General features: G+C 47.9%; 1 protein-coding gene across 2 annotated transcripts in view; it reads left to right on the forward strand.

The window, feature by feature from the left end:
• LOC144144389 (putative N-acetylated-alpha-linked acidic dipeptidase) overlaps positions 1–12289 on the forward strand; it is a 46245-nt gene that overhangs the window by 7086 nt on the left and 26870 nt on the right. For both annotated transcript variants that reach the window (XM_077675816.1, XM_077675815.1), the window contains 7 exons: positions 2839–2979; positions 3178–3304; positions 5712–5834; positions 7628–7793; positions 8383–8482; positions 8545–8637; positions 9439–9524. In XM_077675816.1, the coding sequence (XP_077531942.1) occupies positions 2839–2979; positions 3178–3304; positions 5712–5834; positions 7628–7793; positions 8383–8482; positions 8545–8637; positions 9439–9524 (836 nt within the window). The remainder of the gene's footprint in view (positions 1–2838; positions 2980–3177; positions 3305–5711; positions 5835–7627; positions 7794–8382; positions 8483–8544; positions 8638–9438; positions 9525–12289) is intronic.

The raw sequence follows: 12289 nt of genomic DNA on the forward strand, positions 1-12289 counted from the left end.
GAGTCTGTAACTTTACGCACCAAAAATCAAGGTTTTAGGCGCCTGTAATAGGAACTGAAAAGTGTCATTTAGGCATATATAGGCGTCGAAAACTCCAGTTTAGGAATATATCCCCTGAAAACCCAAACATATTTCCAGGCAAATAAAAAATTCCAGAAGCATGCACAGTTAGTTACGGCTAATGTGACTTCATTCATGCAAAAACCAAAATGAAATTTCAAACCAGTCAAAAATTAATAAACCTATGATATATAAACGTATCCGTGCACCTTATCCGTGCTCCCAAAGGGTAACAAGAGGCTCTGGTGGAAGAGGGACAATCGGTAACTGCTGCGTGACAATAGCACCAATGAATCCGAAGGATACAGTCCTGCAACACCGGTGAATCCCATGGACCACGGGCAGAGCAGTTAAGTGCAATAACTCCAGATAAAACAGTGAGTCATCCTATCCTCCAGAATTGGATGTCCAGTGAAGCTGCTGGAAATAACACCACTCAGTAGCTATGCTCTTTATACTGAGTAACAACATTACACAACCTGCAATATTATTTTAAACTTCCATATTTTTTTGGTGTATAAGTCGCGGGTTCTTATGAAATTTTTGTTGGTGCGTCTTATCCACCAGTGCAACTTATGTACGGAATAAATTTGGTACGTGGCGGCCGTGCGTGGTCCGCACTTGATAAGGTGCCTGTGTGCTGTGTGATGTCAGCGCACATTAAGAGACACAGCTCTATGGTCTAAATGAATGAATTATTTGGTAGTGATTTGGAGGAAAAAGGCTTCAATGGTTTTGCCTAAATGCCGTCTGTAAGTACATGCCATCTATGTGTATCAATAAACCATTTTTGAAAAGTTAGTTCTGTCTAGTCTTAGGATGGTAGATGCACGTGCCTAGCACTGCTTACAGGGGGATGCGTTCAGAGGCGGCGGCTGCTGGAGCCATATATTTTTGCTGCACTTTCTAACGAACTGATCCCCTATCAGTTTACCTGATTAACAAGTGCGTTTTGTACACTGGTGCGTCTTATACACTAGTGTGACATATATGTTTGTTTGTTTTCGTTTTTTTTTTTTAACTCGTTTTGAGAGGGGTGCAACTTATAGACCGGAAAATACGGTAACCCTTAGAGCTAGACTGTTAACACCATTGAAAGTTAACCAGCACGGCAGATGACGGCTGTTGCGACCAGGCCGAAGATGTGAGATTCTCGTTTTGTAACCTCTTTCTCCTGTACCTCCTTTATGATATATAAGCTGCGTCTTGACAGCTGGTGATGTCCCCGTGATCGGCTGCTGGTTGTGCAAGTGTTTGTGGCGGCCCCTTGAAACTTACGTTTGTCAGGTGTTCGCGTGGTTTTTCTTGGTCAGCATCTTTGACCTTGAGTGGTACATGCACGGTTGTGTCGCGTTCATTCCCTTTGCATGTTTTGTATTGTGTTAGCAATGGACAGGGCATGCCGGCAAAAGTTTTTGCCATTGATACCCCGACACAGCGCGACAGAATAACTTGGAACGAAAAGCTCGTGCTGGCGCCCTGCGGCCACGTTGGCTGCGGTATCGCTGCCTTCGGGCCTTTGGCAGCCTAGTTTAGTCGCTTGGGTAACCTCGGGGCGAAGTGGCAGCGGCTCGAGCACAAGTTTCCACGTCTTGCCGTGTGTGGCACAGCGCGTGGATTCCACTCGCAAACAGCGGGAGACAAATTCCAAGGTGTAGGCTTCTGAAGTGAGGACAGTTTTAGCGAAACATAGGCGCGAATAACCCCAAAAAGGAACCTGTAACCTAAAAAAGACATTTTTAGGCGCTAAAAAATTCATATAGGCACGGACCTCGAAACAGGCACTTATAGGCACAATAAAATATCATTTAAAGTTTTTCATTTCTTTTAGTTCATTCTTATGTGTCAAATAGGCTTGATACGGGCACAAAAAAAAAACAGGCATTTCGCCGAAAGTTCCAGTCTCTAGTTGTGACAGTGTAACAACTAGCTCTGATACAAACTGTCTTGGAATTATTTTCCCAAAAAGTGTCATAACTTTCTTGCAGACTAGAGCCAAATATTACAGCACTTGACATTGGCACCCCTGCCAACTGCTATAGTTCCAAACCTGAGTCTGTTATGGTACTGAGTTGGGAAATTTTTCGTGGTCAGTATTGTATGCCTGCAAGTTGTTGATGCATCTAATGGTGAAAGGGATGGAAGTAGTTATAAAATTATACACTTAAAATTTTAAAATGAAAAGAAATGTACAAAACAAGTGACAGCCAGAGCGCATGGTACAGATGCATATTGTTCCATATGCATCTGTACCATTTTACAATTCCAGCAGGAAACAAGTTTCACCACTCTATGGCCTGCTTTCGTAGCCTTGCTATTCCTTGAGAGGCACTTCTTTCTTGTTCTACTATTGGTTAGAGGTGCATGAGTATTTAAAATTGTCCGTTAAATACCCTAATGGATAGGGTAGCTACCAAACGCCAGTCTGATTCAGTCTTCAGCTGACGTACTAGGTGTTTCAGCCAAGTTTTAACACAGCTGTGGAGTACCTTTTGTTGGGCAGTGAGTTGAATAAAGAGGGGCATTGTTAAATATGTGGGTTATTCAAGTGGAAACTGTGCTGAGGCTGTATTCCTACTTGAAGTCTTAATAACGAAACGTTTGTGGCCCTTTGGATGGTCTACCTCGCTGAAGGCCAGTGAGGCTGTAAGCAATCTTTCTGGCCGTCTGCTGGCTCATGTGTAACCTTGTGAAAGGAACGGTGCCTTTGGTCGTCATCAGAGGGGTGTGTGGTGGTGTCCCCCATCCTGGCGTTGAAAGGGAGCTCCCTTGGTGCAGGGTGATGAACACGGACTACCACATGGCCGGGACCGAGCGAGGGCAGCGGCTGGCCATGCGCATCGAGCAGGCCTGGAAGCTGTACGGCCTGGAGAACACCCGCACCGAAGTCTTCAGGCCGTTCCTCTCCTTCCCTGACAAGTGAGTCGGCTTTTCAACCTTAGTGCTGCCCGCTCCGTTTTTGAGGCAGTCTAAGTTGGGGTGGATGCACGTGAGATCCGCAGCGTGAGCTGGTGATTCAGTCAGAGCACCTCTGGCCAAAGCAACTCGCAGGTGCTACTTGTGGAGCCAGTAAAGGGACAATGCCGTACACGATGCTCCCTCTTCTTTTCAACCCAGGGAACATCCGAACGAGGTCCGCATAGTGCGTGGCACCAATGTGCTCTTCAACACCTCAGAGACTGGTGCTGAGGCAGCCATGGCTGTGAAACCCTTTTCAGCCTACTCTCCACCAGGCATTGTCAAGGTATGCGCGTGGCTCTCTCTCTCTCTCTCTCTCTCTCTCTCTCTCTCTCTCTCTCTCTCTCTCTCTCTCTCTCTCTCTCTCTCTCTCTCTCTCTCTCTCTCTCTCTCTCTCTCTCTCTCTCTCTCTCTCTCTCTCTCTCTCTCTCTCTCTCTCTCTCTCTTGCACTCACACATACGCACGCACACACACATGTAAATTTTGAGTGGTTCGTATTTGATTGTTACACTAGAAAAGTGAGGCACTCACTGCTGTGCATCAAATGTTTAGTTAGCCAAATGGTGACCTTTGAAGGGGAAACTTTGTTGGCACGATGAGCACGCACTGGGCCGGCTGTGGATTGTGAGTGCACACCTCAGGGAAGCGCTTGCCAGAAGTGATTGCACAAGGCATGTCGTACATATGGGAGGGACCTTGCACATTGTCATTTTCAGCTCGGGTGGCTTTTGGAAACACTGTCGGGATGCCCTCCCTTCCCCCTTACCGACCCACCATGTTTGGAATGTAGCTTTATGAATTTCTCAGTTGTACATGCCAGTTTGGGTTCCCCATGGATAAGAAAAGCACTGCATTTCCCACTGGCTTTGTGGGGGGACCAGTCTTGAGCTGTTAGCGGACATTGAATGGTTGTTTGTGCAATCCTGAGGCGAGCACCAGTGTGCTTTTTAATTGGGGGTGGAAGCACTGTGCAGATGGCGCCAGGCTGTGCCTAAACAGCGTTGTATGCACAAATTGTTTGTTGTTGTGTTCACCTGAGCGATATACTGCTACAAAAAAGACTTGGCCACTTTTACGACAGGTGACAGGTCTTGGCGCTGCCATCTCCTCCACTTGTATGATTGAGTGAAAGTGCTGTAACAGTTGTCTACTCGTATACCATGAGCACTTCTCGTTTGCTGGTGGACATGTTGTCTCCAAGTTAAAGTGACCGTGAAGACAAAATACGAGCTTGGTTCATTTTAAAAAAAACAGTATTGACCTGTGCATCAAGTGGCTACACTGGGTAAAAAAGATAAAGACATTACTTGGCTTCGGTGCGCATGAAGCCATTTTTCTGCTATGTTGTGGTTGTGCTTTGTAATTCTAAGTTGGGATGAATATCAGTTGGCCGCACAGTTCTCAGTAGGTGTCCTTTGCATTCCTCTCACAGACAGCTCTAGCAAAAATGTGTGGAATCACCACACTTCTTCAAGATACTTTCCTTGGTTGGATACAGAATAAATATCTTACGTAGTTTTTGGACCTCTTGCAAACAAAAGGTTATGTTTATGTGCCCTCTGTTTGTTTGTTTGTTTGTTTTATTTTAGTACCCTAACGGCCCATGATCAGCCGCCAGCCAGATCTTAATGTGACCAACCAGCTCTAAAACTTTATCTCATGCTCCGAAATGGCAAAAAGGAAGCTGCAAAAGTGCTCCAAAATACAGTGTAGACCGCTCATAACGTATGTCGCGGGAGCTGCGAAAATCCGCACATCAAGTGGTACCACACTATAAACAAAACATGCGCAAATCCGACTACATCACAACCTACCTTTCAGTCATTCCTCACTCACTTTTAAAAACGATGGCACGATCTTTATTTCCTTTCTCTTTTTCTTCTTTTTTTTTTTTTCACATCAGGAGCTGTTGTGCTATATTACAAACCGCAAGCATGGCTTAACTTCCTTTTGCCTTTGTGTTTTGAGGGAGCACAGCTGCGTTTCTTAACGTCTATGATAGGATGCCGCGGAACAACGTGGTAAAAACGCAACCGGGATTTGTTTCCCCCCTCCCACATTGCGTTCGCGATGCCGAAGGCGGTTGCTTATCAGGGCAATGTACAGGTAGTGAAAACCTCAGGCGTTTTGAGGCTCGCTATCTCCAGATCTCTGAAAAGGTAAATAGCAGTTGCTTATCTTCCAATAAAAACAACTTACCACGCGCACAGAGGGGTGCTCTCGCTGTTTTGAGAGGTGCGTCAAGCAAGGGCAGCTGTGGTTATTACGTGCTCACGTAATAATCACAACATGTGGACTAAAGGATGCCTATTTTTTGTGTGTGTCTCGAAGTTAGAGGAGAGCAGGGAGTGCATGCTAGCTGCATCAGATGGCTGACTTCATGTGTGTGTGTGTTTTTTTTTTTTTTTTTTTTTTTTCCTTTTTTCTTGCGACCGTAAAACGATGTCCAGCTGCGCAGGTCGATCAGTGGGCCTGTGAAAAAGCCACACTATAAACGGTATTGGGCTGCGGCCAACCACATTTTACGTGGTATGCTTATGCATTGAGTTCTATGGGAGGCAAACGAGTGGTCACAAAAACCCGTATTATATCCGGTCAGTACCGTAACTGCTGCAAGGCTGCTCCAAAATTGGACTTGTGCCTCTGCGCCTGCCCTGCAAAGCCTTCTTCCACCCCCGCTGTACATTTGCAGGGCAAGCCAGTGTACGCCCACTACGGCACAGAGTCGGACTTTGCACTTCTCAGGAGCAAGGGCATCGAACTGAACAACACGGTTGCCGTCATGAGGTACGGGAAGATACACCGAAGCTACAAGGTGAGCTGTGGGCCCTGCTTTGACTTTGGCGGGAGGCTCGGTGGCATGTGTCTTTTGTTATACTATTCTGCCGGTTGGATAACAACAGCATTGGGGCAAAATATCGAAATAGGCCCGTGTCAGGGAGGGTGCAGACAATGCTTCCTCTGTGGTGAGGGTGATCTGTTTCCCATCTGTGGGTGAGGAGGTGTGGTCTGGCAGTACCAGAATGCAGCTTCAAGGTTTGAAAGGGATGTTTGCATGTTAGAAATTTCTCCAAAATTGAATACATGTTTCCCTTTAAACATTACAGCAGTTTCTTTTCAATAGGACACGTGGTTGTGGGTCAGTCTTAGCATAAATTTATTAACACAACTTTAACTACACATGAGGAGGGTCATGGGACTTTTGAAAATAAATTAAGGCAGTGACTACTACCTTATTTACCCGATTCTAACGCGCACCCGATTTTCCGGGCAAAAAACGAAAAAAACTCGCACCTCCGATTGTAACGCGCACGGGACTTTGTGACCCAGACAAATGAATGCGAGAGAAACGGGCGATTTATTTCCCGAAGTAATCTCACTCATCTCACTCCTCGTCGCTCTCCGCTGACCACAACATCTCGTCCTTGGTGCCTTCAAGCGCGTTCGCGATGCCACACTTCTGAACGAATGTTCAACCATGGTCGATGGGATCGTCGCCCACGCCTCGCATGCCCATCCATAGAGCTTCTCCAGAGGGGCACGCTTCATCCGACCGCTCGTTTTGAACGCGTGGGAGCCGCTGCTGCCATTGCTGTTATCAAGCGCGCAAGTGAAACGATTTCAACTATTTGACGATTTGTGTGAACGCCGATAGAAAAGCCTAGGCGCCTAGGCTTGCTGCGTCCGAAAAATCGTTGCTAAAAGCCATGCTAAAAGCTTTGGCGCCATCTTGAGATGGCGATGGCGATGGGTGGTACGAAATTTCCGCTGTTTCGGCACTTTCGGTTTTGTATCCGATTCTAACGCGCATGCGATTTTTCTGCCTATTTTTTCGGAAAAAAAGTACGCGTTAGAATCGGGTAAATACGGTACTTTTGGTTGATGCTGCCAGTGGTGACATCAGATTGTTCAACGCTGGGCTGTGTTCTCTAAATTGAGCTTGTGTGCTATTGGTATAAGTGAGGATTGGTAAAGTGACTCAAACATTTCTCACCTCGTATTTTCTATGACCACTGGTTGTCTAAACTCTTGTCTCTCTGTAGTTGTAATGGAGTGTGTGGCAACTTGATATGCTAGTTTGTCAGAATGAATTGTACTACATGGTGAAAGTCCCGCTACATGCAACTGGGCTCCTTCATTAAAGCAGGCAGAGAAACGGCATCTGGCAATGCACATATATAACACGCTTGACACCAGTTACCGGTGGTGCATTGCTAGCAACCAGTTACTACCTAAGACAGGGTAGCACCTGGGATAATACTGGGAAATACTAGGTACACCTTTGCCTTCTGCAACAAATAATTGCGTGCCTCTAATTTCTTTCCGTTTGCGTGTTCTGTCGAATTGGGGTTTTTGAGTGGCAGGAGGGAAAACAACAGGAGTCCCAGCCGAAATGAGTCTGTCTGTGCAGGCATGGCTTTTCTCAAGTGCTGACACTGCAGCGCTGCCTGCACTTTGTTCATTCCAGTTAGTCGGGTAGACCATCTAAAGTTGGGGGGGAAAAGCAGCATTTACGTGAGCAGGTACTACAAGGTTTTCTGCTCTCACAGAAGGCACGGCTTCGGGCCTCTTGGGTTGTCTTGGCACTCAGCTGCATCTCCTCAACAGGTGAAGCTGGCCCAGGACAATGGAGTCGGGGCTGCCTTGCTGTACAGCGACCCTTTTGACGGCCCCGCTGACAAGGGAGGGCTGCGGCTGCAAGGGGACGGCGTGGAGCGGGGCAGCCTCAAGAGCTTCCCCGGTGACCCCGGCACCCCGTATCTGCCTGCCACGGGTCAGGGCTGTCTCCAGCTGCGTTGAGAACATTTGTGCAGGGCTGCTGCTGAGGGGGGAATTCGCAGTGCCGCCAAGTACTTGAGGAAAAGTAAAAAAAAAAAAATGGAGAGGTATTTAGTGACTCCGTGCTCAAATCAGGTCAGCCAAATGGCAAACAAGGGCACATTAAGCCATGTACATATCAGACGTGCAGTTGCAGTCACGTATCAAAACAGATGCGTTATGAGCCTTTTTGGTCTAAACAGGGAAGGCTTGGGTAAAATGGTCTTTGGCAAACGTGACAAGTTAAAATATTGCAAGGCTGCATCGCAATCCTGTGTTTGGTGGCAAATGTGCTTGAAGCCATGCCACTGACTGAGCAGTCTGCTGCCATGCTGTGATAGGTGCATTGCCATGGCCTCTGCTGGACATATTCCCGCACCCACCAGAAGGCTCGGCAGGAGGGACAAGAGCAGCCCTAGGCAGTGCTGGATGATGTGCTTGTGCTGCTTGCAGAAGCAAGAGCAGATTTTGCAGCAACTCTGCACCGCACGTGTTTGAGGCGAACGGAGGAACGAGTGTGCGCTCACTAGTCTGTGCTCCCCCAGAGGACGTGTACATGCCTCCGAGGAGCGACCGCAAGTCCCTGGGCCTCCCCTGGATCCCCGTGCAGCCCGTGAGCTACGACGATGCGCGCCAGTTGCTCAGGTGAGCTGGCCGGCTGCCCTGTGCCCCAGGGCCCCGTGCTCAAGCTGTGCCCCTGCTTGCAGCAACATGTCTGGCGAAAGGGCCCCCCTGGAATGGCAGGGAAGGTTGAACATCACGTACAACCTTGGCCCTGGCTACAGCACGGGAGACGACGTGTGAGTCTGCCACTCGACGGCACAGGGCAGGGCTTGGTGCCTGGGCAGGGCGCGTAGCATCTGGGAACCTAAGTACAAGCCGTTGCCAAGATTGCATGCCTGTTGACAAATGTTCATACTGATTCACGCTAGGACAAGAAAAGAAATGGCATGCATGGCACTGTGTTGCTTATGCATGGTCCAAGGAAGATTTTTTTGTTTTGCTTGGTGCTATTGTAAGTATTCTTACTAGGTGTCAATATAGTTATTCATCGGCAAATAAATATAATGATCTGCTTTCATAATGATGTGTTCAAACACTGACTTTTAAGTGCATGTTCGAGCTGGTGCTCTCTTTTTATTTGCGTAAAGTAACTTATAAGAACACTGAAGTCAGCTATCGACATTGTCTGATTACCTCTTAAGCTTAAAATCTATGATTTGTTGGCCATTTGCCAGTTTATATGCATGCATTTTGTGACAACAACAGCGTATTCAAAAGGGCTCTTATTCCAGCATCATTATCCTTGCAAATTTGGGGGCACAGGCTATGGCCACTGCCAGGTTTTCAGTATGGCAGCAGATTTTGAGCTTGTTAACCTGTACAAACTGCGTGAAGAAACAAAATAAGAGGGTGTATGTTAACCACAAACTAGGTGAAACTCCAGATGTTAAAGCCTGGGATAGCATTGAACCACATTCAGTGTGGCGTCATGGCTGATTAGTCAAACTAGTCCAACCAAGGATTGTGTGAGTTGGACTACTCTTAAAGCCAAAAATAAGTAACGTCCCTTTTTTGTTGACCCTGCCTGGTATTTGCAGCCAGGTGGAGCTGTCCGTGCACAACATTCTGGAGCGGGCCAATATTCACAACGTCATTGGCGTCATGACAGGGAACTTTGAGCCAGGTTGGTTTTGTTACTTCCTTGGCCTTGCGTTGAATGCTCACTGCCACTCCATGGCCGCCATTTCGGACTTGTCTCCAAAACTTGTTTAGGAGGAGAAAAAAAAGTTTATTGCTCCCATAGAATAGAAATAAAGGATGGTTGTCAATCATCTGTGGTGGGTGGCGCCTATAGTACGGGATGCCAGGGCCAACTGCAGCTCGAATGGCCCTGGTCACCAGGCCACACTGGTTTTCCAAGACATCCCTGGTCAGCAGGACCTCCCATTGGTGCGACGACATCTGGCAGTTCTGTGATGCCTTTATACCCCCACACCAAATAAAATGTTTTCTTCAAAGGGCAAGTTTAGTTAAAAAAGCAGGACTGCATTTTTGTTGCTTAGATTTTCCTTATTGAAAAATGACCGAACTCGTATGAAGGTGTTGTGCTTTATGATTGGTAACTCTAAAGGCTAGTGGTTACTCAATGCAGCCTGTGATTACACTGTAGTTCTAGAGTTCAGTATAAACTTCTCCCAGGTCACATCCCAACAAAAGCAGCTACAGGTGTAATGCAATCCTTATGCCCTTGCCTGTGGTGAGAATAAACCATCGGGCGCATTATACTCGGTTACAACTCAAGAACGGCACCGCCTCATGTAGTGTATCACTCCGCCAAAGCGCCGGACCCGTGACGTCAGTGCGCGCGCGTTTTGAAAGCGGTTTGCTATGAATGCGTGATATCGTCTGCCTTGTCTCACTCAGTTTTTTTGTCGTCACTGGAGTCCTTGATAAGCATATTAAGTCCAAAAAAATCACGGGAACGGCTCACGCCATGTTCAAAATATTCCCAGTAACGCCCTACTTGCGCCGCGCGGAGAAACATCCGGCTACAGCACAGCGGCAACTTCCGGTGCCGTTCTTAAGTTGTCACCAAGTATAGTAGGGCATGATTTGTCTTACCGTAAGGTTTGCAAGCCAACAGAAATCCTGCCTCGCATGCTGCCAGTCTGCCTCAGCGGTGCCACTCCCTTCATTGACAGGTGGTGGCTATGCTCACACACATGCACACTCCTCCTGAATTCGCTCCTCACTGAGATGTGGATGACATGCTATTCTTTTCATCACCGGCATGTGCAAGGAGGCGGGGGGAGGCCTTTAGCCCTGCCTATGTCACACTGACAGTACTGGTAATTGTCTGTTGTTAGGCATGGCTTATGTGGCTCTGATGTCTGCTTTCACCATGATGATCAGCCATTTTGCAATGCCTTGGAAGGAGGAGGAATACATGTTTATTCCACGAACGCTGGTGCTGCTGTTAGGGCACCCGCCCGGTGGGGAGCGTCCCTAGTCCGGGATGCCCTGACCTTGGCTGGCAGTCCAGGCCCTCTTCACCAGCGTGCACTGGGTCCCAGGGTCCGGACTTTTCAGTCAGGCCACCCACTGCTCGTAAGAGGGAGAAGGGTTGGGGGGTAGGCCTGGGGTTAGCCTGTACACCCATACTTGGTGGTATAGCGTGCCAGGCAAGGGACAGAAATTACAGGTGGCCGGATATATGGTGGGGTAGATCGCGTGAAGAAGGGTGTGATGAGGATAGGAGTTAGTTTGTATTCTTCTCAGGCGGGTGGCTTCTTGTCTGGATAGCTGGGGGTGTGGAGTCAAGAATATTCTTCTACTTTGGCAATAGTGGGCCGGAATATCTGCATATTTGACAAGAGGTTCTGTTTTGGGAGCAGCAGGCGATGTTTGTCCCTCATAGATAACGGCCCGGTGTACGTGCGCGTGGGGAGCAGCATGGGCCACCTCATTACCGGCGAGGGAATTTGAGGCGTTCTATTTGAGAGGTATGATGGGCTTCCTCTATCTCTTCCCAGGTATTGTGCAATCCAAGTTGAAGCAATTGCTTTGTCGATGTCTTGGAGGGCAATCCTATGGCAGTCTTATAGGCTTGGCGGATAAAGATATTCAATCTTGCCTTCTCATTCTTTTTGAGAGCCAAGTACGGTGCACCGTAGGCTGACTAGTATTGCCTGCACCATGCGCAAGGTCTCCGACTCGTGCAATCCAAATCGGCGATTTCATACGCGGTGTATTAAATTAACCAATTGACTGAGCGTCCTTTGTAGTGGGGCTATGGTGTGGAGGCCTGATACATTTTCGGGGATTGTAAGTCCCAAAATGCGCAGATGGGACACCTTTGGGTCTGGTTTGCCTGCTATGTGTATTTCCGGATCCAGGATGCACCGTTTCCTTCTTTGAGCCCTCCCACTACTGAGCAAGGAGTGCTGACTTTTCTGGTGCGCATTCGAGACCTCTAGCCCGCAGATAAAGATACGCCGCTTCTGTGGCTGTTTGCATAGCATCTTGCTGCTCACCTATGGATCCTGTGGGGGTCCAAAGGGTGAGATCATCTGCGTACAGTGCGTGTCGGAGATGCCAGATGTCTTCCAGGAGAGGGGGAAGGTCCTTCATCGCTATGTTGAAAAGAAGCGACGATATCTCAGATCCTTGAGGGGTGCCCCGGGGTATTGTCCTGAATGTCGTCGAGCGAAGAAGACCAATTCCTATAGTTGCTGTGCGTCCGGTAAGGAGAAGTCTGCAACGTAGTTGTACATTCGTTGTCCACAGTTGATAGAAATTAGTCCCTGAAGGATGGCTTGGTGGCTGATATTATCAAAGGCGCCCTTGATGTCCATGGTCAGGATGCACCTCTTGTGTGTATTAAAAAGCCGGTCAATCATCTCTTCCTTCAACTGCAAAAGGATGTCTTGTGTGGACAAGTGGGGGCGG

This window comes from Haemaphysalis longicornis, unplaced genomic scaffold (assembly GCF_048455015.1).
Source record: "Haemaphysalis longicornis isolate Haplotype H1 unplaced genomic scaffold, Haemaphysalis longicornis Haplotype H1 scaffold_7, whole genome shotgun sequence".
Lineage (NCBI taxonomy): Eukaryota > Metazoa > Arthropoda > Arachnida > Ixodida > Ixodidae > Haemaphysalis > Haemaphysalis longicornis.